This window comes from Simochromis diagramma, unplaced genomic scaffold (assembly GCF_900408965.1).
Source record: "Simochromis diagramma unplaced genomic scaffold, fSimDia1.1 OVJJ01000486.1, whole genome shotgun sequence".
Taxonomy (NCBI): domain Eukaryota; kingdom Metazoa; phylum Chordata; class Actinopteri; order Cichliformes; family Cichlidae; genus Simochromis; species Simochromis diagramma.
In genome coordinates this window covers 2,670,809-2,698,617 of record NW_024387047.1, presented here as the reverse complement: position 1 = coordinate 2,698,617, position 27,809 = coordinate 2,670,809, and the positions used below count along the sequence as shown (strand labels likewise).

The 27,809-nt window shown below is 40.5% G+C and overlaps 1 protein-coding gene across 1 annotated transcript; it reads left to right on the top strand.

The window, feature by feature from the left end:
- The first annotated feature begins 2,838 nt into the window (after positions 1-2,838).
- Positions 2,839-25,930, top strand: LOC120741696 (rho-related GTP-binding protein RhoQ). Its single transcript, XM_040044717.1, has 5 exons — positions 2,839-3,421; positions 3,717-3,775; positions 16,772-16,936; positions 20,105-20,200; positions 22,846-25,930. The coding sequence occupies exons 1-5, from the start codon at positions 3,280-3,282 to the stop codon at positions 23,005-23,007; spliced, it is 624 nt and encodes a 207-aa protein (XP_039900651.1). The 5' UTR covers positions 2,839-3,279; the 3' UTR covers positions 23,008-25,930.
- The last annotated feature ends 1,879 nt before the right edge of the window (positions 25,931-27,809 follow it).

The following is a 27,809-nucleotide window of genomic DNA, read 5'->3' as shown; positions in this document are numbered from 1 at the left end:
CTGATCCACCGCATGAACACAATATGTGTCCTTCGTGAAATGTCCTTAAAACATAATGGAAGCTTCACATGATTTTATTTGCACTTTTTTCTTTATTGGACAATATTCATATTTGTAAGGACTTCACATTCAAGTCTGCTGATTATGTTCAAATCTGTCACCCGTGTGTTTTCAAGGTAACCTGGTTCTCTTTCTGTTGTCTTGTATCTTGATTCCTGGCCTCTACGGGCCAACCACTCACAGGCCGCTCCACTTCATCTTCTTCTACGCCACCTTCACCTTACAGCAGCAGCAATGTTAGACACCACTTAGACCTCCATTTTTTTTTATTTATCTAAACAGCGCAAACCCTCTCTCTGAACTTCTGATCTTCTTTGATTCTCTTTTGGCCCACATCCACATGTGTCTTAAGTCAAATACAGACCTCATTCTGAACAATCAGATCACAGTTCATGCAGTTTCTACATCCTTTGCCTTGCCACGAGAAACTGTGAAGGCTGGCAATGTGTCCATGGTGTACCCACCTCCTCTTGCCTGGCTGGGATAGGTCAGAGGGGAAGCTCAGAGGACAGCTTTTCTGGAAATCACCCAGGATTTTTAAATTCATACTACAGTTGCATGTTCTAGGAGGCAAATTTCAAATTCGGAATTTTCATTTTAATCGTCTCAACTGCTTAGAAGCATGATTGAAAGCGAAAGTTTGTTTTTATGGTGTCCTGTATCTCCTCCCCGTTGCAGTAACTGTTTCAGCTGTTTCAGCTGCTGACCTGACCGGTAATCATCTGTGGGTTTCAGTGGTGACGCATCCATAAATCAGCATCTCTTCGCGAGAGGCACGTGTCTCACGTCAGTAAGTGGGACATATCTCAATATGTGGAAGGTGTGCACACGTGGTCACCCAAAACACTCAAACGCATTGATTAACATGTCGAACATCAGTCAGGTTAAAACTGCTAAAGATCCATGATGATAGACAACATCCAACTTTATGCAGGTGTTGTCACTTTGCAGTATGAAAGGCGCCATATAGCAGCTACATCTGGTGGGCGCTTGGCTTGACTGGAGGCTATAATTAACCTTGTCATTTAAAACCCACTGATATCTACCGGAAGTGAAATCATAACAGTGGTTTCATGAATGCTCCCCCTCCCGCCACCATCCAGCCCAACGCAGGGAGCGGTGCCACCAATGTAACACCTTCAGCAGGAGTACTACATGTATGAGGTAATTGTTGTTTGGTCATGTGAGCCGCTGCAGCAGCTGTCAAATGTGATGATAGCAGGAGAATCCTCGGCACCGCCCCCTTCAGCTGATTGGACGGCTCGTAGTCGCCTAGGGACCATCAACCAAGAGATCATCTTATAGAGGGAAGGGGTGGGCGGTTATCAAGATTAGTTTGAACAACACACGGAGATAGATTGAAGAATAGAAACTATTGATGTTGTAAAACTTTACAGTAAAGCCTCTGACTTCTGACATCTCACTTTAAATGCCTGCAAGTTTAGCAAACTGGTGTTGTTGTGCTACTGTGGCTTGTGCTTATTTGCTGACTCTATTATTATTATTATTTTCTTTCACACAATCAGTTTCTAGATATGAGACGTTTCCTGCCAAACTGTGACTTGGCTGATTAGAAATGTAGATTGTGTTTTCACTTGAAGATGGTATCTGGTTGATGTGGTTATATTTTACTGCTGTTCTGCTGCTGCACTGCCTCATCTCACATTTATAAACTGAGAAATAAAACAAAAGATAAGGTGTGAACATGGACTGCAACAGCGCTATCAAATGTGTGGTCTAAGCGAGACGAGCTCTTCAAAACAAACTTGTCTCTTGTTGCCCCAAACTTTTAAGATTAAGAAGTCTTTAGCTGACTTTGGGATTCCCCTTAGCTTTCTCCAGGTCTTGACTCTTTAAATGCCCACAAAGCAGAGACAACGATTTGGAGAGAGAAGAAAATAGGCTGCACATGTGCCTGCTCACTCCTTTTCACTTCAAAAAGAGTCGCTCCTTATTAAGATGGCTAGGGGTGCACCAATTCAAGGAGACAGCCCACACCTGGCCAACTGCATTGCAGAGGTCAAATCTGTGTGCCTCCTTCACTTCTTTCATAAACACATGCCTCCTCCTGTGGCGTCTCCATCTGCAGCTCCCCGGTCCCATCTCACATATCGCATATTCCATCCATCCCACACACACACACACACACACACACACACACACACACACACACACACACACACACACACACACACACACACAGCAGGACAGTAAGGATGGATCGTCTATTCATCCTCGCAGCCACAAAGTCATGTGAAAAGCAAACAGAGAGAGAGGGAGACGCCTAAATTTAGAGGCTGAATGTTGACTTAGACTTAGGTTACACCATTTCCAAACCGACAGACTGGGTATATTCTTTCATTTTATTAACAAGTGTTCAGTGACACATGCATGTCTGGCTGACATATATCACTACTGTCTTTATTTAAAGATTTATTGATACTTTAAAGGAGGTTTAATGTAATTTTTTTTCCATGGACATCCTACTGTGAAGCTTATAAGCCAATAAACTTTGTACCAGCCTTGGATTGAGAAAGATTCAGATGGTGTGTGTGTGGATACTAATGGTAAGTTTATCTCAAAAACAGGATATTGTTTTATTTCCTGTGACACCCCCTAACAGAAATCTAATGTTTGCACACGGGATCCTTCTAAAGAAGCGTAAATAGTGTAATTACTCTGTGATCCAGGCATTCACAGCAGGCGGACTGTACTTTATCCGGAGCCCCTTGGTTTTAAACCCAAGCCCCGCCTCTTCAGTAGGCTAAGCGCACCCACCTTATCCACCAGCGGCACAGTGCGCCAGGGAGCAAGAGCGCAGGCTGCACCGTGGAGCGGGCATGGTAGACATGCAGTACCGGCAGACCGCTTCTCCCAGAAAACGCTTCCGATATTGGGTTTAAGGAGACAGCTTATTTGAAAGCCGGATTGGGCCGAGGGGATCTTATTCTTTCTGATAGTCGTACAAAAAAATACAATTAAAAAAAAAGGAACTCATTGACATTTGGAAGAACCTGATGGGTAGTGGGGAGGAGGGGAGAACGATGCAGTTCCAGCCCGACTCGGTGAGCCGCGCAGTCCGCCTCCGACGCTGGTGATGCCCGCCGTGCGGGGATCACCGCCCAGCAGCAGCAGCAAGAGGAGGAACAGGAGGAGGAGGAGGAGGTCAGGATAACAAGGGCGTCAGGGGCCGATGATGTCGTTGGGAAGGTCGGGATCATGGCAAACGGAACCGGTACTATCATGTTAAAATGCGTCGTGGTCGGAGACGGTGCGGTGGGTAAAACGTGTCTGCTGATGAGCTATGCCAATGACGCCTTTCCAGAGGAGTATGTACCCACGGTCTTTGATCATTATGCAGGTAGGAACACAGTTCTGCTGTTCGCCTTTATTATCTCATAATAGCGTGACATGCTGAACTGCTGCCGCTCTGTGCTCACTGATAATTGGCCACATGCGAATCTAAGAGAAGAGAGATTTTAGAGACCCCCACCCCACCACTCTTCCTCCAACTGCATTGCATCTGTTGCTATAATCAAAACCACTTGTTTGTCGTCTTCATAGCACAGAGGGGCTGGGACCCCCCCACCCACCAGCACTCCCCACCCTCACCCCTTGGTTCCTCCTCTAAACTGCTCTTTGTCATTTCCTTACAGTGAGCGTCAACGTCGGGGGAAAGCAGTACTTGTTGGGACTGTATGACACAGCTGGTCAGGTAAAGTTTATTTTTTCCTCTGGCTCTGTGCCAAGCACGTCAAGGACACGCACACACGCACACATGCACACACGCTCCAGCTCTATCTCGGTCTCTCCATGTGCTCCTGGGACCAATAACTATCCAACAGTGCCTTGGAAACACCCACAGGCTTCATATTCAGGCCAGACACTAAGCTGCAACAGGTGATGGGTTTCGCACATGGCTTTAACTGCCTGAGTGTGCTGTGGCATGGACAGTGATGGCAGTGAAGGGGTTTCAATAGTTCTATTATGTGGAGAACAGGGCTCCTATGTCCAGTAGTGATGTCACAGGTTTGTTAATAGGGCTGCTTAATGCTTGGGCCTTTTCTTTACAATGTGCCATTCAGTGGGCAAGAGTTACAACTGTAATACACACACACACACAAAATAATGTGTCCCCTCAGCAGAAGAGCCAGTGTACACACAGATGGAGGAAGCTACTTGAAACACACAGCACACAGAAGCTCACTGAGGTGTGCGTATAGGAAAGACCCTGAATTATTTGTTTTTAGTGTAAAAGTTATCATTTGGTTTTTATGGCGGTTTTGGTTTGATGTGAATAGCTAAGCGACAGCAGCTAAAGAGGAAGCAGTTAGCACATCAACTCTTTACATGTTAGTTATATCAAAATTTGGTGCTTCAATCTTTGAGATTTCACACTATGACTGTATGCAAAGTCTTCATCAGTGTTTTTCATTATTGATTATAGGAGATGGTTATCATCAAATTAGCTGAAAATGAAAACCAAGAACTAAAAAAGAATTGTATTCAAACACAATCTGTAGAAACATTTGCAGGTTGGATGCCTGTTTGACATATACTGACAGTGTAGTTTGGAGACTACATGAACCTGTGTGCCAATGAAGCTACTTGTATCCAGGTGTCCCAGTAAAGGTGATGGGAGGTGTTGGGTTTAACTTTCGCAGGATGTCGTTGAAGCATTATGTTAGGAAAGAAGCTGAAAAAGGCTCCAAAAAGAATTTCTAAAGGCCACATTGGCAGGTACTACCAACCTCAAACTAAGCAAAAATTGTGCCTTTTGAAACTAAAATAATATTTGTTATTCACTGGGAACTAGGGCTGTGCGATATGACCAAAATCTCATATCCCGATATAAAACCTCTATCGTCCGATAACGATATAAATCACAAAGAAAATATATACATTTTCTGTAAATTCTGTGAATCTCGGGTAGGTGAAATGTTTCCAGTTGGGCGTCGTGTACCTGGAGTCGAGTGTTTTAACAGATGCATGAAACTACACATTTTTAGACATAGGTTGTAACGGCCGCCGTTTTCTTTGTGAGTATTTATTACACGGCGTGCTGCTGGGAAAAGCCTGTTCTAACGTTTGAGTCTAAGGTTGATTGTTTAGCACCTGACGGCTCTTTTTTTGCTTCTCATCCGTCAATACTCTGCATACTTTTTCACGTGATTCCGTTTATTTTGAAAAGTCTCAACAGGATCTTGAGCTTTATTGTGAAAGGTTTATGTGGAAAATAAACTAGCGGACATGCGGTTTTACCGTCGTTGTTGCTAAAGACAACCCATAAAAACAGGCGCTTGTCTGTCTGTAGTGTGGTTATATTAAATATAAGAGAAAGAGAGAACTTTAAGAAATTAATATAGCCACCACAGTGACCATCAAAGACATGAACAAATATTGCCGTAAACAGTTTATTTTGCGACACCACGAAACAAATGAAACATAGAGGTTTTTATATCGTCATCCGATATATATCGTTATATCGAACAGCCCTACTGGGAACGATTAGACCGTTCCCAAAAGACTAATCAACACCTAATCAACCATTTTTAACTGCTAAACGACTTATCATTTGCTGGCTTTACATGGAAGTTTGCAGTGGACCTTTATTTTTTTTTAAGTAGTTTCACAGTGAACTTTGACTGTTTGTTCTAACAGATCGCCATTTACATTTTCGATGGTAACTTGCAGGCTCTACCTGAGCAGATTTAGGCGGCCCATCTACCTGCAGAGAGCATCTCTTGTCAAATGGAGGCAGTCAAAAAATATGTCGTACAGCCGCTCTGTGGGCTACTCTTGTGCTTTTGTCGGTCCATGAGTCAGCCACGGAAAAGAGCAAAGTTACAAACAGACAAAGAGCTGACGTCAAGCTGAGTGTTAAAAACAACACTGTCACTGTCTGCGCTTTTCCTGCTGCTTCTCCTGTTCCTGACGAACTCCGCCGCTCTGTCTCTTTTCCGGCCCACTTGTCGGCCGGTCTGCATTTGCTTGACGCGCAGCATCATCCACACCGCGCACTAGCAGTTGGGTTTTTGGAAGAACTCACAGGAGCACATTTGTGGTGGTTGAAATTCCAAAAAATATCTCCTCAGGTGGGCACAGACACAGTAGCTTAAACTTAAGCCTAGTTTAGTTGCCCAGTGCCTCACCTTTGGTAACATGTTCTTCTATGTTTATTGTTCAGTGACGTTAGTGGTCCACTGATCCAACTTTTCCACCTCCGATTCAGTACAGATACCTTGCTTTAGCGTATCTTCTGATATACTGGTACATTAATAAGCATTTGATGATCTCTGCACCTTTAATAATGAGATTTGACACTTAAGTATATATGGTTCATTATGGTTTGATGACCGTTAGTGTGGGTTCTGGAATATTCCAAGTAAATAATTATGTAGGCATTTATTGAACTGGTAAGAAAATAAAGCACAATAGGCTCAAAATACAACAAAGAAAAAAAAATATCAACGTTATTCACCTTGATTAAATTGCACAAGGATTAGGCTTTAACCTCCTAGGACCTGGCGTCCACATATGTGGACATCACATTTTGGGTTATTTAGACCAAAATACTCAAGTTTGCTCTACAAGGGCCTGATATCCACTTACGAGGACATTATACTGCTACTGTTCTGTCGACATTTTAAATGAATATCCTCATATGTGGCTCTCATTTTTCTCAGAAACAAAAATTAGGTAAAAAAAAATCTGGTAATTCTTTGTTTTTACATTCATCGTCTCCCAATCAGCCCAAATATCAATGGAAGAGTTCGGGTCTTAGGAGGTTAATGAAGTTGATGACAAAGTGTTGTTTTATCCCAAGTGCAGTAAAACCTTCCAAATAAGCGTTTTGCAAACTGTGACGACAGTGTTAGTGAGCAAGTGATGTTATCGTCATCTCTGTTTGTTTTTCTTTTGGTTTTTTTTAGTTGTGCCAACTAACATGACCGAGGCTACTTTGGATGTGCAGTAAACGTGTGCATGGTGGTGGGAGCATCGTGGTTTAGGCTTTCTTTGCTACCTCAGAGTCTGGATGCTTCACAGCCATTTTGAGAAAAAGGATTTCATAATTGTGCCATCAAATTTTAAAGAACAGTGTCAGGGTAGCACTTCATGGCCTGAATCTTTGGAGAGGTTTGGTGAAAACACGAGTAAATCATCAAGCACAAAAAAACAAGGAAATTAATGATTTTAGGAATTACAGAGTCAGTTTGATCACATTACCTAATTAGGATGCCGTGGCATGACCTAGGGAGAGCTGTCCAGTCAAGACATCTAAGCAGTACTGATGAACTCGAAACTGTTTGTTAGCTCTAAAATTCCCCCATCATTGTGAAAGTCTTATTAGCAGCAACAGGAAATGTCTGATCGAGGTTCTCCAAATCGCTAAATTCATGAGATCACTTTCTTTTTCTATAGTCTGCTGTTTGGACAGTGTTATTAGCTTAGTCAGATCATGTTTGTGACTCAGATGACAATCAGGCCACATATTATGTGTAATGTGCTCAGAAATCCCAATAATTTCAAATGGCAAAAGCTCTGAATGGGCCTCTCTTGTATCATTTCACGATTTTCAGGCGTTTCTATGGCTAAAGCAAAGGACTAAAGGCACCCTGTAGATTTTTAAACCTCCAGTAGTGATTTAAAGCAAGAGTTTAGTGTGTGTAACAGATTTTATTTTGTGCATGTACAAGAACCAGAAAAGCATGTGGACAGCTGCATAGACCTTCCTGTGTAGGGTATGTCTCTTTCCTGCTCATTAACAGTTGGCAGCTCAGAATAACCTAGCAATAGTTCAACAGCTGAGCAGCAGAAGAAGAAGGCATGCTTACTGTATATTGCACAACTCATAATACTCAAACACTGGCTGTGCAAATGAGGAGGAAGGAAATGGATTCACTTTTTTACACTTTTTTAGACACAAGACTAACACACAGTGTGTTTTGGTGAGAAAAACTGAATGCACTCAACTATGATTTTCTTGCGTTAAGGCCTTCTGGTCTAACTTCAGCTGCACTGCAGGACAGCGAACAGTCAGTCGCGCATGATTAACCTCCTCATACTTACAGCAACCTAAAACTACACTCTTGCCAGAAGCTGAATAGTTATTAACACTTTCCTCGTGACCTGTTCCGATGTGATCCATGCAGCAGAGAGACAAATGCAAAGCTCAGAAAGGTCAGCGTTTGGCATATTTAGCTGGTTTTCTTCACAAACCCTGATTCACACACAAATCTGTGAGTGGGAAAAGATCGCAGGCAGCCTGCATTTTTCTTCCCTGTCTTAAACAGCTACCTGTGGCTGCGCTATAATTTTCCCCCAAGAAAACAGATGGTAGAAGTGTTACTACTCACTTGTGAAAAGAGGAACACAACCTTTTGTCTATTCTGGCGTGTTTGATAGGCTGTGTGTGTGTGTGTGTGTGTCAGAGGAGGGTTTGTTTTCAGCTGATTCAGTGTGTCTCTGAAATGGAGAAGTTCTCCCAGATGTCTGCTGTGGGCGCCGCCGGCCTCCCAGAGTAGAGTTACTGCTCTTGAAAATGTGCCCCCTCACGTTTCTCCCGTGCCTCCGCCCCCGACTCGGCTGACCTCTTTATGTGGAGCAGAAGGCCAGCTGGTAATGTTTATAGCTTCAGCGTCTGATCAAAGACTCGATGCCCCCGAAGAGAGGAAAGGGGGAGGAAAATAGTGTGTGTGAGACAGAAAGAGGAAGAGAGAGAGACAGATGCGGGAGGCTAATCAAGTGTGTGTGTGTGTGTGGGGGGGGGGTGAAATAGCTTTGGTTAAATTCAGGCGCCTCTGTTTCGTTTTCCTTTCCATTTCTCTCCTATTGATGTAAAACTCGCCCTTCATTACCTCCACCTCTGTCCTGCGCTACACGTGTTCATTTGGCTTTGATCTCCCCGCAATATTTATATTCCTGGCGTAGGCTGGAGCTCCCATAATGCTTCGCTAATTCCCAACGCCTATCAGCAACCTTACGTACGCATTGGGGCCGCGACTCTGTGCTGTCACGTTGGTGTCACATGTCACTCAGTGCCACATAATCACAGCTCGGCTCTGAGCCCAGTGCCGCTGCGCCGCATCTGTTGTTGCTATTGCTTCCCTGCCAGTTATTGTCTGCGTCTCTACTCCAAGCACCGCCTTTTGAATTATTCCATATGGAAGGTCTGTGAAGTCTAATTTGCTGCAATGTGGCGAGGGAGCAGAGGGGAAAGTCTTTACTTATTCATTCATTCATTCATTCAGTCATTCTCCTGCTGCTGCTGCTGCTGCTGCTGCACTCAAGAAAATCTAGCACCACTGGCGAGGAGGAGCAGGAGGAAACAGGAAGTGGATGCTAAGTGCACTAGAGCCAATGGAAACGACATTTAAGGACAGGAGCTCAGGAGCTGCGACCCCGAGGGATCCGTGTCTTACTACGCTATTAACTTCCACTTTGTAGTTGGATTGTTGCTGATTTGCTCAGCATGTCAGATGCACTTCCTATGATCACTTTCACATTTCCTGTCCAGGCTTTGGGTACAGTCTGATGAGTCTTTTTTGACTCAGCAACCCAAGGTGGCCTAGTGACCCAATAGGGGTGAAAGGATGACAGGTGGGGACGCGAGTGGGGTTTGGAAGAGGGGGAAACTGGTTTTACTCAGCCATGAGCCGGTCACCAGTCAGCTGCTCCAACACAGAGAAACAGGAGTGCTGTGGGCACGCCTCAGAAAGAGATTTTACACTTCAGAACAACTCTAGTGCTATTCTCTTGAATGGAGTCAACTAATTTGCACATTGCCTGACGATTATTAGTGATTAATCAGTCAATTTGCAACTAATGGATTCTCTTTTTAATAAAGTATCAGAATAGTGAAAAAAGCTCATCACACTTTATAAAAATCTAAGGCTAAATACTGAAATGCTAGACTAGAGCTCGACCGATACAGGATTTTTAAAAGTGCTCTCTAGTGGAAAACCAGATCCAAAATGAACACGCATCACGTGATTGAAAGGTGTTTGTTCCATTGCTTTACTTTAGAATTCGTTACATTTAGTTCTAAATGCTGCTGGTAACGTAAACTTGCTTTACTAATATTTACTTTGTTTGCACTGTGGCTCAGAAAGTGTTCCTCGATGATGAACGCGACCGCACGTTCAGGACTTCTTAGCTCTGTCCTGTCTTGTTTCAAATGTCACATCATATGAGGTTGACATAGTTGGAATTTTTGAACCAATGACAATAAAGGTCTCAAAGCCTTTTTAGGTTTTTTTTTCTGCTTTTATTGGGATAGTGCAGTGGAGAGAAGACAGGAAGGCTGGGAGAGATCAGGGGGAAGGCATACAGTAAGTCCCAGCAGGCCTCAGGGTCTGCAACAGCCTTTCAGTTTATGGGTTGCTTGCTTTACCCAATGAGCTGTACCAGTGCCCAGAGGTCTTGAATCTTGAAAAAGAAAGTCTTTGTTGACCTTTTGGAAAAATTAGCAGGAGTTGGCTCATTATATCACTTGGCTATGCTGTTGAGACCGGTGCATGAAAGGGTGTCGATAAATGAAAAAAACACTGGATATTCTCTGTGGCTTTGAAACTTGTGCTTGGACTTTGATTGAAATACCAGACTACAGCTTCTGACTTAGCAAAGGGTGTGTAATGCATTTTTCTGCCATTTGGATTGGCCTTTGAAGTCAGCACCAGGATTTACATTTTGAAATGATTTAACTCTCTTCTTGACTTTGTGAAATGTGCCATGATGTGCAGCACAGCTGGCACCCATCTGGCTTGTAGCTTACAATGCCAAGACGGGTTTTTAGCAGCTTGTGTATTTACAACACAGGCATGTGCCCTCTCTGAAAACAACATGAAAGATGCATAGGACTGATTCCCAGCATGTACATAGTGTTGTGATCCCGACACGCCAGCTTCTCTGGAGGCCTGCTGTGAGTGAGTAGGTGATGATTTTCAAGTGTAGAATGAAAACATCTGTCTGTTTTCTTCTGCTCATCCAGTTCAGGGATGGATGTGGGGATTAAGGATCCTGTCCTTGTTGTCATAGGGCAAGTGGTGTGGTTCACCTAGGACAGGTCACCAGGCTAACACCTGGACACAGGCACAGTTAATCTGACATGCATGTCTTTAGACTGTGGAAGGAAACTGGAGTACCCCGAGGCAGACACAGGAAGATGATGCAGAAAGGCCCATGCAAACCAGAGGGTTTGAATCTTCCTGATGTGGTTTGACAGTGTTAACCACTGCACCACAAAGCTGCTTATAGTGAATATCTGAAACTGCAAAATGGAACACCAAACACCTAACCAGTGACCACATATTTGGGTAGGTGTCTGGTGTAATTATGGGTCCCAGTCAAACTAACATGAAAAACAACTTTGCAGTTAGTGGTAATATGGATGGAGTCAGTTATTTTCACGTATATAGGCGCTGGCACAGTGTTTAGTGTAGGAATCCACTGTTATGTTGTTACGCTTTCCCTTCCCGCCATGCAAATTTTTCCAACTCCCAGAATACCTGACCAGCGTTTGACTCAGGCACGTTGCCATGAGCATGCTTGCTCCTACTGCAAATTGAGGACATGCTGTTACTCTTGAATTAAACAGCTGGGGCCTGTAGTTTAAGAAAATGATTGCGAAATGGTTGTTTGTGAATATTCGCAGCTGTGGATTCACGTGCGTTTAGTCCTCCGGAGAATTTGTTTCCTTTTTTTGCTTTTTGCAGCAGGAACTAAAAGGCTCAAAATCAAAGCCAAACGACACAGAGCAGGATCGAGTGTAGGACCTGAGGTAACCTCCTGTGACATCATCGGGGTCTTGACAAAGCTCGATATTAACGTACGAGGAAATCATACAAACTGTTTTTACTAGCTGAGTAATGCTAAGATGAGTAAACTCATATTTATAGAGAAAGTCATTGGTTTTCCCTTTGGTTCCTTCTCCAAATTTGTTCATTCATTTGAGTGAGTAAGCGCTTGGATTAGTGGATTATCCCTTAAGGCCTTTACCAAAATGCTCCATTATCAAAACACACTGCATCCTGTGGTAAAGAATTGATATACATTTGGACTGTCAGTTTTATATATTAGTGTTAATAAAATCTTTGTTCTTTCTTTCTTTGTTGTCTATTCACTGCTGTCATTAACATCTATAAATAGAAACGCTGAACAGCCAACTTTTTGAATGAACTATGGCAGGATGCTCTCACTGTACAGACATGAATGGACAGAGTGCATTAGAGCTTCAGTCCGTGATTAATGATCATTAATCGCCATTAGTGGGAGTAGAAAAAGGCACCACCCCCTCCCTTTTTTTTTTTTTTTTTTTGTTGCTGTTTTTACTCCCGAGGTGAAATAAAGTATTTTGAAATGTGCAGCTTGGCAGATCGGAGTCGGACCTTTGTGATCAGAAGCGTCTCTGCCTGGGCTTGCTTTCCCACCCGGCAGCCATGTTAGAGCGAGTGTCTCTGACGCTGTTGATATAGGCGGTTTATAGAGCCCCGAGGAGGCGATGGAAGTAGAAAGGGAGAAAGATAGAAGAGAGAGAGAGTTGTGGAGATGGAGAGGAGGAGGGAATGACTCACTGATATAGCACTCATATGTCACTGAGTCAACAGAGCGCAGTCACACAGCCGAGCGCTCACAGTGGCTCATTGAAGGCGCTGAGTCTGGCCCTGATGGAAGTGTATGGCCATGTATAGACAGACGCTGATAGAGTTTAATGTACACATGCACAAGCTGCTCCTGTTCCCCCTTTTTTTCCCCTCCATCATTCCTTTCCCGCTGATCATAATATTTACGGTACACTCCCGGCTAACTTGGACAGATCGTTGTGCAGTGTGTCTGCGATGCGCTCATGAACTGCTGGACTGAACTAATAAAAATGTGGGACATATTTTTAATGGAAACTTTTATCCAGAGCACCTTCACGGCAGCGATGGTGTAAACAGTTCTGTTCATTAAATCCGGGATTGAGCGCTGGAGACGTGTTGGACGATACACCATGAAGACTCTGAATGGCTGCTGTGTTTGCCGTGCGCTGAGGAAACTGTACAGAGATGGGTATCAAACAAGCTTCGGGCCTGTTTACAGTAAACTGCTGAGCGGCTTCCACTGCGTCTGCAGCTTGTGGGGAAATCGGATTCATTTGTGCAGGCAAAGGTTACAAACACACAGGAATAAGTACATGTGACAAACGAGGTGTGTATATGGGACCAGACGAGAGCTGCTGGATGATGCGAATGCAAATATTCTTTTTGCTGTCCCAAAGGAAATAAATAATCTAAATGGACATAGTGTAGGATCTGATGGAGGTGGACAATGTCCCCAGCACCACCACCAAAAGTAAAAATGTGAATTTCAACCAGATATCTAGATCATATTTAGATGCTATTACAGAAATGCAGATGCCTAAGCCTCTGTGAACAGAACATCCACAGCCGACAGAGTATCAAAAATCTGTTTATGCCATTAAAAATTACACAAAAAGGCATCTTTTTCTCGACGTCTCTTCACTAACCTGATAAGATGCTTTCAGTTTTTAATCAATATTATCTGGCAAAGTCACCTTCAACATTTTTCAGTGTCTTTGCTGGGCGGGTAGAATTTGCTTCTCTCTCGTATTACTTAAGCAATCGTATTGATAATCAAGCGCCTGATCAACGGACTCCTCGCCGTTAATGCAGTTGCACTTCAAACAGTTGCCTCGCCCGTTAAATACGTGTATTTAAAAGACTAATTCAAAGTGCTTTAATTCTGCAACCCTCTACGGGTAATAATCGAAACACGTACTGTTAGAAAGAGCGGATTCGTGAGTTTGGCGTGGTTGAAAGTTGGTAGCGGTGACCCCAGACGTGCTCGCCAAGGTATGAGACGAGTCTGGAGGGGGGACACTTGTGAACATTCTATGTTTTGTATGTAAAACATTATATTAAGTCATGTATTTTAAAACATTTGGCAAATTTCTCTTTCCATCACTTTTAAAGAAATAACCCTTTTAAAATCAGATGTGACCTCGAAGGCTGTAAGAGCAAGTTAATGTCACTATCAGCTCATCCAGGATGCACTAAATATTCATCGCAGCACCCTTACACCAAAACAGTCTATGGATGTGCCATTCTTAACAATATCTGAATTGTTACCTGATAACACTGCTCCCGTTAATTCAAATAAAGTCGCTTCTAGGCCCAGAAAAACCAGGTGTAATCTTGGATTACATGAAGAACCAAAAAATACTTAAAGATCTAAAACAGTCCAATCTACCTGCAAGCTATGAGTTGGTGTGCAGGGAACAACGGGTACTGTTTTAAAGACCAAAGCTGCTCACACCAAACATCAGATTTTTTTTCATTGTTTATTACTATTTTTGTATCAAATGAGTCATTATTAATGGATAGGCATGACCTGACAGGTTTATTAAATGTTGGCTAACCCAAAGAATGAAATACCTGACAAGTCATGATCCTTAATCCTAATGACGCTGAACATGAAGGTTAAACAATTCAATATTGCCACATCTCAGTGTTGTAGCAGTGCCCAGAATGAGTTCTACACCTTGATACTAAATGTGTGTAGTGCAGGTTAGTAATGCACTTTGAGGTCGATGTTCTCAGAGTATTTTTTAAATCCGGTCAAAACTGAGGCAGCAGACACAGGAATATCCCGATGTCATTTCTTATTTTAGGTAAAGCTTATGAAACACTGATAATACAGCTCACCGGCATTTTCTCATTAGTTGCTCAGTATGATGGTTTTTCCTTCTTACTTGTGTAATAACATGTCTGTTGGAGACAGTTTATTCTTAGATAATCCTGGTAATAGGATTTAAATTTATTTTTGTCAACCACTGGAAATATCGCTTAAGAAATTATATACCTGGACTTCATGTGTAACATGCTATAGCTGACAGTGTGTAAATAATTGCAAAATCTGACAGCTGAGAAACTTTCCATCAGATCATTTTAGTCATGCTCGTGTTTCACCTTTGCCTAAACTGTATAACATGTGTTGTGCACAAGGTTTAAAGATTATTCTTATTAATTTTGCTCTCAGGTTTGCTACAAGCACCGGATAGTTTGCACTCAAAATGGTTTTATCGGGTGCGGAGGTTCAGCTAGTGTCAGGTAAGATGACACAGGAAATGTACTTAACTTATTGTGCTGTCGAAACACTCAACCAGCCAGTGTAACAAAACTCAACTCCCCCGAGCACTCTGAGGCAATTTTTTACGCATGAAATAAGGACATCTTGAAAATCAGGTCGGGGTGTTTACCACATTTATAGATGTCTTTTTTTTCAGATGTGGCACACGGCAAGAAGCGCTCTGCTTTAATGTTTTGTCACTACTGGAAATGTTCTATGTGTTTTGGTTAATGGAGAAGCCTGAATAGAACCTGCGTGAGGCAGCGTGCATGATGCCAGTGGTTAATCTGTTAATCGCACATTGATGCAATCCAAGAATCCCACACGCTTTGTGCTTGGGAAGTCACAGGTGAGCAGCAATCTCCAATCGGATTAGCTTTACGTGTATTTTTATCTGGTATTGTAGAGAAAAGTTCAGGGTTGCGGTACCTGTGTGAACATAGCTTAAGAAAAAAAAGCCTCTAAGAGTTGTTTGAAATCCCTGCATGAGCCCCATCTGTGAAATATCGCACTCATTTGGAAGTAAGAGGATGAAATACTCGTAAAGTGTTGAATTATATCCACTTGACCTATTCCAGTGAGGCATTGTTGACTAATGCACAACATGAGCACAGGGCTTGAAGATTTGTATGCTTATTTTATCATCTGCTCCAATTCAATATAAAGTCTGTATATCTTAAATCCATTACCCGGGTGACAAAAAAGGAGGACGCCTCTGCCTGGCTGATGTACTGCTGTTTGAGGAGTTTTCTGTCATTCTGCTCATTTGCAAAGCCATTCCCAGCGGTTTGTAATTGAGTTATAGGCGATTCGGTGATAGCACACTGTGCTGTCTGCTTTGGCAAAGAATTGAACTCGCTGAAGGCATCAAGATGAAAGAGTTTAATTCCAGTGTTTGGTTGTCCTTTTGCAGCATCTTGGTCGGACATTGTATTCAATCTTCTTGAATTCAGTGTCGCAGACAATAAAAGTGACAGAACTGAGACTGATTCACTCAGTCAAGTTGGTCTGGTTGAGTCATATCTCCTTACGGGAGATCCATTGATTCCCCATGTCTCTAACCAGCGGCAGGAAAAACGTGCCATCAGTAGACGTGAGATAGGTCATGAATATTTATACGAGCGCAACTCAGACACTATGTCGAAAAGACTTCATCTTTGGCGAGAACAAGGGAGCGCCTGATCTGGCTCACAAAGGGCAGTGTTGCATTGGTGAATTGGTCATTTACACCACACATATATCGGAGATGGCAGTGTGTCTGGTTCTCAGCATCTTGTGGTGATGCCTTGTGCTCAGCTCGCATTAGAGGACTGCAAATGTGATATAATAACTGATTGTCTGTCAGAAAGGGAACTCTCACATTAACGTCATCTTCTTGGCATTCTTTTCTTGTTTTAACTCGGACCCTAGTGCACATAACACGGCTCAGGAGCCACTTTGGCACTGTGTAGCTCTCTGGTCATCATTCTGAGCTCATCTCATAATCCTTTAATAATCGATGAGTAAGAGTTTCTCAGATGTGAGGAACAGGAGTGAATCATATCTTCTGATTGTTAACTGGTGCTGCTCTGTCTTCTCCCAGGAGGACTACGACCGCCTGAGGCCGTTGTCCTACCCGATGACCGATGTCTTCCTCATCTGCTTCTCTGTGGTCAACCCCGCCAGCTTCCAGAATGTGCGTGAAGAATGGGTGCCCGAGTTGCAGGAGTACGCTCCCAGTGTCCCTTACTTGCTCATCGGCACGCAGGTTGGTTCTGGAAACACGTAACAGACGCTTCCCATTCTCAGCTGCTTTGCACATATGTGGTGGATGTACCTGCATTTGTCATTTCTGACACGCTGGAATGAAATGAGGTTACCAGAGAAGAATACACTGTTGAGCTCATACCTGATTTCGGATAGAGATGAAAAAGAATAAAAAATAAACTCAATTACTTGGACATATTTGAACAAACTTTGATCATTTTCATCCAGTATCAGTCTGATCCTGACTCAGAAAGCTAGACCAAGTACAACAGTGATAACGTGGAAGTCCACTTTATATACATACATGGAGGTGGTGCAACTACGCTTTCCTTCACAGCTTTGTTATAGTTTTTTGCTTTATTGGTGACAGTGGTGTCGCTGCCGGCTTCTTGCTCTCATTCTTATTAAGCTTGGCGGAAGACTTATTTTACTGCTCTTATGGTAACATTATGTACTGTCAACGGCCTGATTAACATTATTTCACTTCACTTGTATCCTGTCAGTTCCACTCTACCCACAATGTATGTGTGAGTGTGTTTGTTTGTTTGTGTGTGTGAGAAGATGCACTTACAATCAAGGAAAGGGGCATAAGAACAGTGAAAAAATGCCTGTCGTCATTAATTCACTAATAAATATTATTTAAATTAAAAATTTACTTATTATAAGTAAATTTATATTCCTGGATGTATTTATTTCTTTTAGGTTTTGTTTTTATAAAGTTATGTGAGCAAGTGTAAGTCAAGTCTAATGTTATCTTGCATAAAGGAATGATTCTCAGTCGCTAACATAAGGATGATTAGCACAAGCGAGATTACATAATTTTAGCATTAGCACAAATGCCAATAGCAAGTGCTGCTGTACATTAACAAACATGCTGGTTACTCTAACATGAATATATATAATATGGAATATAAAAACAGTAAAAAAAAAAAAAAACCAAACACATAACAAAAAATGAAAAAACTGGGACACAGTTTTGTAAATTTTACCAGAAAGCTTTGTTAGCATGCTAGTTGCATCCTTGCAGTTAGCTACAGTGACAAAGCAATCTCTCCATTCCTCCGTCTGTAGCTGTCAAGTAATCCTCCCGCTGTGCTTCTGTCTCATAATCCGCCTCCTTTGTCTGTGTTTACATTCACACACTGAGCTGCTGTACTTCACATAACCCTTGTGTCTCTTTTCTAAAAGCATCTGATTGACATCTCTGCTGTTGTAATAAGAGCTCAGCTGAGGAGCTGACGTATGAGAAATAAAGGAAAATTTCACATTCAGAAGACAGCAGAACTTTGCAGTGGTATTAAAAGTTGAAGCAATTATTTTATTAACAGCTAGATTTTCATAAAATAAATCAGCACCTAGCATAATCCATCTATCCATTCTCCTCCGCTAAGCTATTTTTTTTTCACACCAAACACCATAATATCAAACCTATTTCTTTATAAATGACTATAAACAAAATATTGTATTAGATTACACATAAAAAAGACAAATGATGATAACTGATCAACTGGGAAAACATGAAGCACCTTCATCCATGTTAAATGTGAGCTTTAATTGCAGCCCTAATATTACTTAGGCAAGGTATCTTTGAGAACGGTGGGAACATGACAAAACATCGCGGCTGCCCATTAAAGAGGACTAAGACACAACTAAGAGTAGGCGCATATCTAAAAGTACAGGTGCTGAAATAGACAGTAGGTGGTAGCATGGAGGAATTAGATATTAGCTGTCTGGCTAATACTGTAGTACTCCACAGCTGACTCTAGATTTATTTGTGTTTCTCTGATTCATGCAGTTATTTAGTTATATGGGGGATAAAAAAGTGGTGTAACCTACCATTTACCAAGAAAGTTGAAAAGTGATAAAGAACAATGTATTTTCTTTTTCTTACACTGTTTTCTTCAATTTAGAAATTAGCCTATTTCAGTATAAACACCATCCAGACTTTGTTTTTTCTGCTTTGCACTGGTGTTGTGATTACATCATGAGTCATGCAGTGTATTAGTTTGGTGATTAACTCATGAAATATATTATCAATGCATAAGGTTGATGTAAAATGTATGTATTAACCCTCTAATTTGCTTACCATCCTGTCATATGTCAATTAACTGTATCCTTCACTCTGATTGGTAGTCGCTTCAATCGTTTGCTTCAAAGTTGAGAGAAGTTTAACTTGGGAACCGTGCTTTTTGCAGTGTATTACAAGTTGGAAGTAATGAAGTTGGTAAAGTTGTTGACTGAAACATTAAAGCTTTGGTCTGTAAAACCAAAACACCGAGCTGAAAGATGCTAAAGTGATCAGTAATGCTGAGGGCAGATGTAGATCCGAGTCTGGAAGAGACCATTTTCAAATTCCACGATTATGTTTTTCAGCCACTGTCACTATAAAAGTACTAATTAGTGCAGCTTTAAGCCCAGCCACTCATGTAGTCGGGGAGCTGTGAAGCTGAGCCAAAGAACAGAAGAAATAATTTATTAAATAACAGCAAAAATATGGAACGGCCAGTACAAACCTGACCAACGATCTCAGGCTGATTTGTCACATATCGCTTTAGGCGTTTTATGTCCCCGTGTTAAATGTGAGGTTTAAATCTGTTAAAGAAGCAATTAACAGTTTACTGATTCTTATGACACAACATTAATCCAGAGCATTAGCTTATTTCTTAAACCTTAAAAGTCACGGCCAATATCGCGTTTGCTTAAAACTGAGGGCAGTTGATGTTTACTGCGCTGTTATCAGTTCCTGCTATAACTCACTCGCCGCTCCACTGGCTGGATGCTGATATGTGCACGCTGCCGCAAATCTCCCCAATCAAGAAATGGGTTAATGAAGGCCACTTCCTGTTAGCTTTAGCAGTTGGATTCGTTGATTGTAACAGGTTATTACTGAGATATGGACGGGCTGTAGGTGGAGAGCGTTCCAGTGAATAAAAGCAGAGTGAAGAAACTTGTGGTTGTCTGTGAAATTGCTTTGCACAAGAGCAGGAAGTGTGGGCCAACATGGCTGTGTTACAAAATGAGAGCTCGCGCTGTCAGTTACAGCTCATTCCTATGTATAGATGCAATGATGAAATCCCTCTGTGTTACGCAAATATGAGCTATTAATAAAATCTATATCATAACAGCAATACTAATGTTGACTCAGCTAAAAGAAGCGTATCTTTTTCAGATTGATCTCCGTGATGACCCCAAAACCATTGCCAAACTAAATGACATGAAGGAGAAGCCCATTGCCACCGAGCAAGGACAGAAACTGGCAAAGGAGGTTTGTATGCCGAACTAAAGGGAAGCTTCTATTTTCACTTTCGCTGTTGCAGAATTGAGCTGCCCAGTCCAGTTAGATTCCTGTGTGTTGATTTGACCTAGGAATGTCTCTTTAGAAATTCTTGGAATCAAGACCTTTGCGCATTCTTTGAGTTACAATGAATCCGGGAATACATTCCGAACCAACACAGATGTCCAGCAGAGTTCGAGACTTTGCACCATAGATACCAAAGGCGATCTGTGATTAATCACTCCTGTCAGAGCATGAATAAGGCTCAGTCTTTCAAAACATTACTGCCTAGATTCATTTTAAAGTCTATATTCGTGTCGTTTTGGCAATGTAAGATTTCAATGCGATTCTCGTCTCATGGAGTCATGAAGTTTTCTGAGGCCTCAAGGAAACTTGGAAGAACATGTCGGGTCAAATTAGACCCCTTTTCCTCAAAGTGAGCAGCATTTTACCTTGGGTATTGTTTCCTATAGTTGCTGTTGTAGGTAACCCATCTTCCATAATCCAACTCAAGATTAGAATTATTTTTTTTTTTAAAAAGGGTAAATTTCAAATATTTTTAAGAAATAGTTTATCCAGTCATGTGAAAAATAACTATTTCCCATATTTGAAGAAGCAAAAGTGATTCTAATTGAAAAAGTACATAGTAAAAATACATCCTAGTCCAACAATTGATGCAAAACACTTTGAGGGAGTGATAGATTGCAGCTTTTCCTGTATAAATAAAGGTCTATTGCTTGCTTTGCTGTTTGGGATCCCATCATGCCAACATCTAAAGAACATTTTGAGGCCTTCAGAAGCAAAGTCTGTAAGTCTGGTAAATTATTTAAAGGAGCTCCAAACAGTTCAGAAAGAAAAGAAGGAAAAAAATCATCCCATTGTAAGGAAAAGTAGTGTGGATTTCATGACTGGCTGCCCTGTTACATTCAAGTCAGTAACAGATATTTTGATATAAAAACCAGTCTGATGATCTAAAAATTCCATCAGAAGATATAAAGGGAACTCTTGCAGCTCCTTTGTTAACACGTCATGTGCCTTCACAGTTCTACACTGCAGACAGATTTCACCTGGGAGCAGTGCCACTAATGGTATTTGCTGTTCAAAAAGAGCTTTAAAGCAAAGCTACCGTTGGCCGAGTTCAGGCCTTCTAAAATAACCGTGCTCTGGACGGTCAGATCAAAGATAAATTTGTTTGGCCACAGTAAAAACAGGCATTTTTGGTGAAGATCAAAGTCAACATTTTAGAAGAAAAGCTGAAAAATCATGATAGTGAAAATGTTTGAGGTTACTGTGATTCCTTTGGACAGTACAAAGGAGTGACTCGACAAAAGAAATAAAAGTGTTTACAAATCTTTAATTTGGATCCCCAATGAATGCTAACCTCTAAAAAGCTCATTAGGCGCTAAAGAGCTTTTTTTGGCCTAGCCTTTTTTGGTCTAGCCGTTTGGCTTAGATGGGAAGGGTCTGAAATTTTTGGAATATCACTTATGTACTCATATCAATTATAGTTTTTTTTTAATCTATAAGATGTTATATATATATATATATATATATATATTTTTTTTTTTTTTTTTTTTTTTTTATTAAAAATGCTTTTAATGGAAGCTAAAGGCATCAAGTATATGTTGGCTATCCTACTGAAAAAGCAATTTTTTACACAAATCAGGTGTTTGAAGGGCCTTTTTTCATATTGGACATGAAATAATAAATGTTTCTGGCTTTAAAGGGCTAACTTATTTATTCAGTTATGTGAACATTCATCGGGCTGTTTTCTATACTTGAGCGGCCTCCATAAACATTCCTGTACTGGCCTTGCTCACTTGCCATTAGCTTCTAAAGTTACCCACTAATATCAACCATAGCCAAAGCAAATAATATATGATTACACTACTAGCCTGATACAATTATAGCATTCAGTGTTTCTAGCTAGCAGAGCTGCTGCTGAGCCTCTTCCACTCTTATTACATTTCCTTTTTAATGGATGGGTGTCGTAGCATTGTGGCAGAGGTGATCCAAAAACCCAGACTGGTAAACAGATACTCTTAGACACTTTTATAGCTCTAAAGAAAATATAAATCTTTAAAAAATGGTGAAAACTGTGCTTCTCTGTTTTCCAGTTACATCCATCTTACAGTTCATACTTTAGGACTGCTTAATATCCAAAGGTACAAAGGTGGCACTTGCATATAAACCATAGAAAAAAGCTGTTAAATAACAAACATGTCAACTTTACCAAGAAGCACGAGAGAAAATGGAGATAAGTTATATGCTACATAGATGTATTTGAGATCAGGAATTTAATTTTCTTCTGATCTTTAAGCCAATCACTTGCCAGATAGCTCTATGTCAATGACCGGACCTCCATTTTTTTTCTTGGATGAAGCCCATAAGGGTGAAAAGTTGGCATGTTCGTTGACACTGGCAGACTAAATTGGTAAAGTTCAGATTCATCAACTTTTTCCTGATGTTTTGTGCAAGTGACGTCTTTGTGCCTTTGGGTATTTAACTCTTTGATAGTGCTACAGTTTGGCATATCTACCAATCTACAAGAAAGTGAACATTTTCCAAACTATTTTAATGTCAGTGCCGTTTGAACGTTGTGTTGCTGTGACTGACGATCCCTCTGTTCTCTTTAGATTGGTGCATGTTGCTATGTGGAATGTTCAGCATTGACCCAGAAGGGCCTGAAGACGGTGTTTGACGAGGCCATCATCGCCATCCTGACCCCCAAGAGAAAGAAGGGGGCTCTGAAAAGGAGACTGGGGCCTCGCTGCATTAACTGCTGTCTGATTACGTGATACATATACTCAGAGATCATTCAGCAATCAACCACAAACCAAACCTGAACTGAGAACAAAAGACAGGCAGAAAAATGCACAGACAGCAGCTGAGACAAAAGAGAGGACTGAAAGGACAAAACGAGAGCCACTTTGGAGCTCTTTGATGGCCATAACTCTTTCTTGCTGTCCAGCACTGGGGTTAGGGTTGCAGTTTACTACCAAAGGAGCACAAAGCCCAAGTCAGTCTCTTCTTTTAAAAGACTTTTGCCTCAGAAGTACATTCTTTTATAACCATTTTTAATCATTTTTCTGTATAGTGTTGTTGTATGCTGTCATGTATGGACAAAAAAAACAAAAAACAAAACACAAAATGACATTGAATGACTAATGCTACATTTTAAAGAGCTCATGTCATTTTTGTTTATGGGAGGTAGATTATTGATTAGTATATTTCTAAATACAAGATCAGATGTGCAAGAGAAAAAACCAGAAATAATGAGCTATTGAAAGAAAGAGAGGCTGGCTTTAGTGACACTGTGACGGTGTCCAGGATACTTTTCTGGACATAAGGGCCCAGTTCTTTTTGTTTAAAACTTCTTCCAAAAAGATCTTTGGCCCAAAAAAAAGTCTGTCTCCAATTATTTGTCGTTTGAGAACCTGCTAATGAAAAACCACACAAGATTGTGTTGGGACAAACGCAGTTCGGATGTCAGATTTTGGATCTAGGACTGAGTGATCTAAAAGTTTGAAAGTCTTGTTTTTTGCCTTATGGAAAATGGGAAAAAATGTTCTATAGCGTGGCATGCCAAAACATTCGGAAAGTTAAGTTGGGAGTCTGATGTCTTAATCAGAGACTGAGGAGGTTTATTATCCATTTTTGAAATCTATATAATCCAGAGTTTATGAAAAGTCAATCTGTGCAAATAACACTTTATGAGCTTATAAATGTATTTCCTTTATTTTCTGTTATTCTGCAATAATTCTTTAATTGACATTTAAGGAAGTTCTACAAAGAGAAAAGGAGACGAGGGATCTCATTTCAGAAATGAAACTCTGATTCATATCAACGTCCAAAGACTCCAATGCACACGCTTTTATCGAAGTCCGATAGCTGAGATGACCCAATGCTGTACATCTATTGCACAACATGAAGCACAGATGGTGACACTTTGTTTCCTAGCAAAGCCAAGCACATTTCTCTGCTTTCAGAAACTGACCCCATCCCAGAATAGACCGACTGAACCACAGAAGATGCACATTGCTCTATCGGGCACAAGTATGAGCGTAGCACACCATCTTCAGAATTTATCAAGTCGACAAAAAGTGGTTGGGATGTTTCCTTGAACGTCCCGAATTTCAATTCTTCTTTAGGAAGTGCACAACTGATCCAAACTTCTGAAGTGGTATGAAGGGTTGAAGAACTAGCTGCAACAGCTGTTAGTTAGTAAGCTGTTGCTAATCCTACTTATAAGTTAGGTCGTTACATTATGGAGATGTGTTCATTACTACATCAAGTTGCACCACAAAAAGTAGTTGCATACAAGGACAGTTGTTGTCACTAAATATTTCCACCTAATGGCCTAGTAGCTGCAAAATAATGTAAGATATGTCAGCTAGCTGAAAAGGCTAATGTTAGCTTCATAGCTGACATATTTGACCATATTTCAAAATAATGTTTATTAAGCTATTTATAAGCTGAGGAAAATTATCTGTTACACTTTCAAATAATTTCCAAGTTACAAAATGTTATGCCAATAGCATTAAATGTCAAACATATTGTAAATTAGATCAGCATAATCACCGATTGGTGCTTGTTTTAATGTAGCAACTACTTAGCCTTCTGAAACTGTTGTTTTGGGCATTTTTGATAAAGTTATGTGATATTCTTCAGATCGTATCACCACCATTTTAACCCAAATGACTAAAGCCTTTTCAAGCTTAGATGATTTTTTTTTTAATGTTAAATGGTGCAACTTAGTTCGGCAAATCACCAGTTTGAAACTAGCCATTAGCGACTTAGCTAGATATATGAATAGTTGGAACAACCCATGTGCAGGAGACAGTCTTTCAAAAAGTCTGAATCAAAAAAAATAGTGTTTTAGGCAATAAGGTCCTGAAATGAAAGCCAGAAGAGATTTAAGGAATTTTTGACCAGCACCCATGGACTATCCCTGTCATTTAAGCGATCTCGTAAAGAATCTGTAACCTGTGAATTGCATTACAATTTAAATAGAAATGGAGATAATAATTAAACTTTAGGATCTAGAGCAATTACTCCACCCATTCCCCTCCACAAAACAAAGTGTATGCAACAAAGGTCTCCAGCCAATATGTTTATAGGTATGTAACAACTGGAGGTCGGGACTGAACTTTTCTTGCAAGACAGACATAAAAATGCCAGTGCTTCTTGTTTTTATGCATTTGTTATTAGCTTTTTAAAATCTTTAAAAAGAAAAAAAAAAAGATTTTAATCAAAGGTGCCAACTTGCTGTTAACTTTCTGTTCAGAGTCAGATACAATGTTTGATCAAAGCTTTAATGTAAAAGGTGCTCCTCCTCTCTGTCCCAGCCTGCGTTGTTGTAACTGTCTTTTTGAGCAGCAGAGACGACTGCAGGGTGAACAAGCCTTCTATCTACTGGACAGTTTTGCTTGCTTATGTTGTGTGAAGGTCCACCCTCAGGATCCAGGACCTATAAGTGCCACAGCCACTGATGCATTCTCCCATTGATGCTTCTTTCTTCTCAATAAATGTGTTTACTGTCTTAAAAAGTCAGCTTGGGGGTTTAACTTGGAGTGGGCCAGATGTGATGTGGGATGCATTTGTGGAATAAACCTTTGCTATGCTTATGTTCATAACAGGTTAGATAAGAAGGTCAGGAGAAATAGATATTAAAAAACACACACAGCATTAATGCATTAAAGATTTACAGTGCTGTGAAAACGTATTTGCCCACTTCCTGATTTCTTATATTTGCATAACTGTCACACTGTCACACATATGAGATCATCAAACAGACTTTAATATTAGAGAAAGGTAACCTGAGTACAAGTTTTACTCTTGTTAAAGTTTTAACTCTTGTTAAATCAGGAGTTATCTCCGATTGATCACATATTTTGTTTGGAAAGTTTAGTCCAGTTTCTCTTAATTAAATTATGATTTTAAAACTGCAATTGGTATTTATGCTCTTTATATTATATTCAAATGAGTTTGCTGATCTGAAACGTGTAAGCGTGACAAATACACAAAAAAGTTTGCATATTTTATTTTGAAACTTAAAAAAGGAAATTAATCGGTTTATGTTTAAATCTATTTTTGAGATTATAAGATGAATTGATTTATCTCTTGGGCAGGAGCGCCACTCACTGGGTGCAGTCTATATGTTCCTCTCTGTGGAACAATTAACTTCACTTTACATACACAGTTTAAAATTTTGCTCTGTTTATTTGGTGTGGAAATTTACAGTATCACTGGATGTATCAGTATATGACAGTACCTCATAGTGGAACATATTTAACTCATAAACATTTATGATGCTGCTAAAAAATCAGTGTTCAATAATTTATTCATGCAAACTTCAAACAACACATTTCCATTCATTTTTGTACGAGTTCCTTCACTGTGATATAAACTATTTTATATTGAAAAAACAAAGTTCAGGCACATATGGCTAACACTCTGAAATCGAACATAGCACTTTTTTACAGTCTAAGTTATTTGCATGTCTCTCATTATTGTGCACATATGGCTAAAATTCGACGGTACACATTAACGCAGTTTAAAATTTCCAAAGCATGATTTCAACTGAAGAAATTATTTTTTTTTACAAAACTGTTAAGTAGAACTGTGTAGATCTCCATATTATAGCTCTGAAGGGGATAAATCACCTTTTATGTGACCCGTAATATCGAGGAGCATTTCATCTCAGAAGTTAAGACTCTTTATTAATGCTTGGTATCACTTTCATGCATGTTGACCAAAAAGCCACAGGGTTTCCTTTACTGGCAGAATTACAGCATCCTTGTACACTGCAAAGATGAGTTCATTTAATAATATATATAAAAAAGTATTGTTAGATTTAAACAGGGGACAGTTATATTACTTTGAGTGTGCAGTACTTAAATAAGCAAAGTAATATTATAATATTATACTCTATCAACATAACAAGAGCTCTTTAATTTTAGTTTAAAGTAACTTGTTGCTAGTGTATTTTAGAAAATGTTACAATAAATGAACTACAAAGATCACATGTTGAAAGTCCTACTTTATTTTTTAAAAAGCAAATATAACTGTACAAAATATTTTCTTTGCTTTGTAAACACATAGAGATTTCGTTTTTGTCAAATCCTTGTATACCACACATTTACAGGAGCACCGGTTCCATTAAAAACTGAACTTTAGCACTGTTAGCTAAACATTTACATTGTAGTTTGCCACAAAAACACTGTAAACCTGAAATAATTATCACCACAGTACTTCATAAGGAATTGAAGTCAAATGAGTCTTAATGTTCGCCACTGTAAAGGTACTCCAAACCTGTTAAAAAATCAGGTATGTGTTATTCAATGAAACTGGAGAGCGCTGTTGCCCCACAGTAAGGTCCAGATTTCAATTCCACCATCAACCCGGTTCTTTCTGTGTGGACTTTGCATGTTCTCCCTGTGTTTGCGTGGGTTCTCTCCAGGAAACTCTAAATTCTCCATAAGTGTGAATGTATGGGCCCCCCGAGGAGAATGGATGGATGTTGTCATTTATTGCGTAACATCTTCAAATTCATGAAGCACTGCTGACCAGCTCCAGCACCTCTGCAAACAGAGTTGAC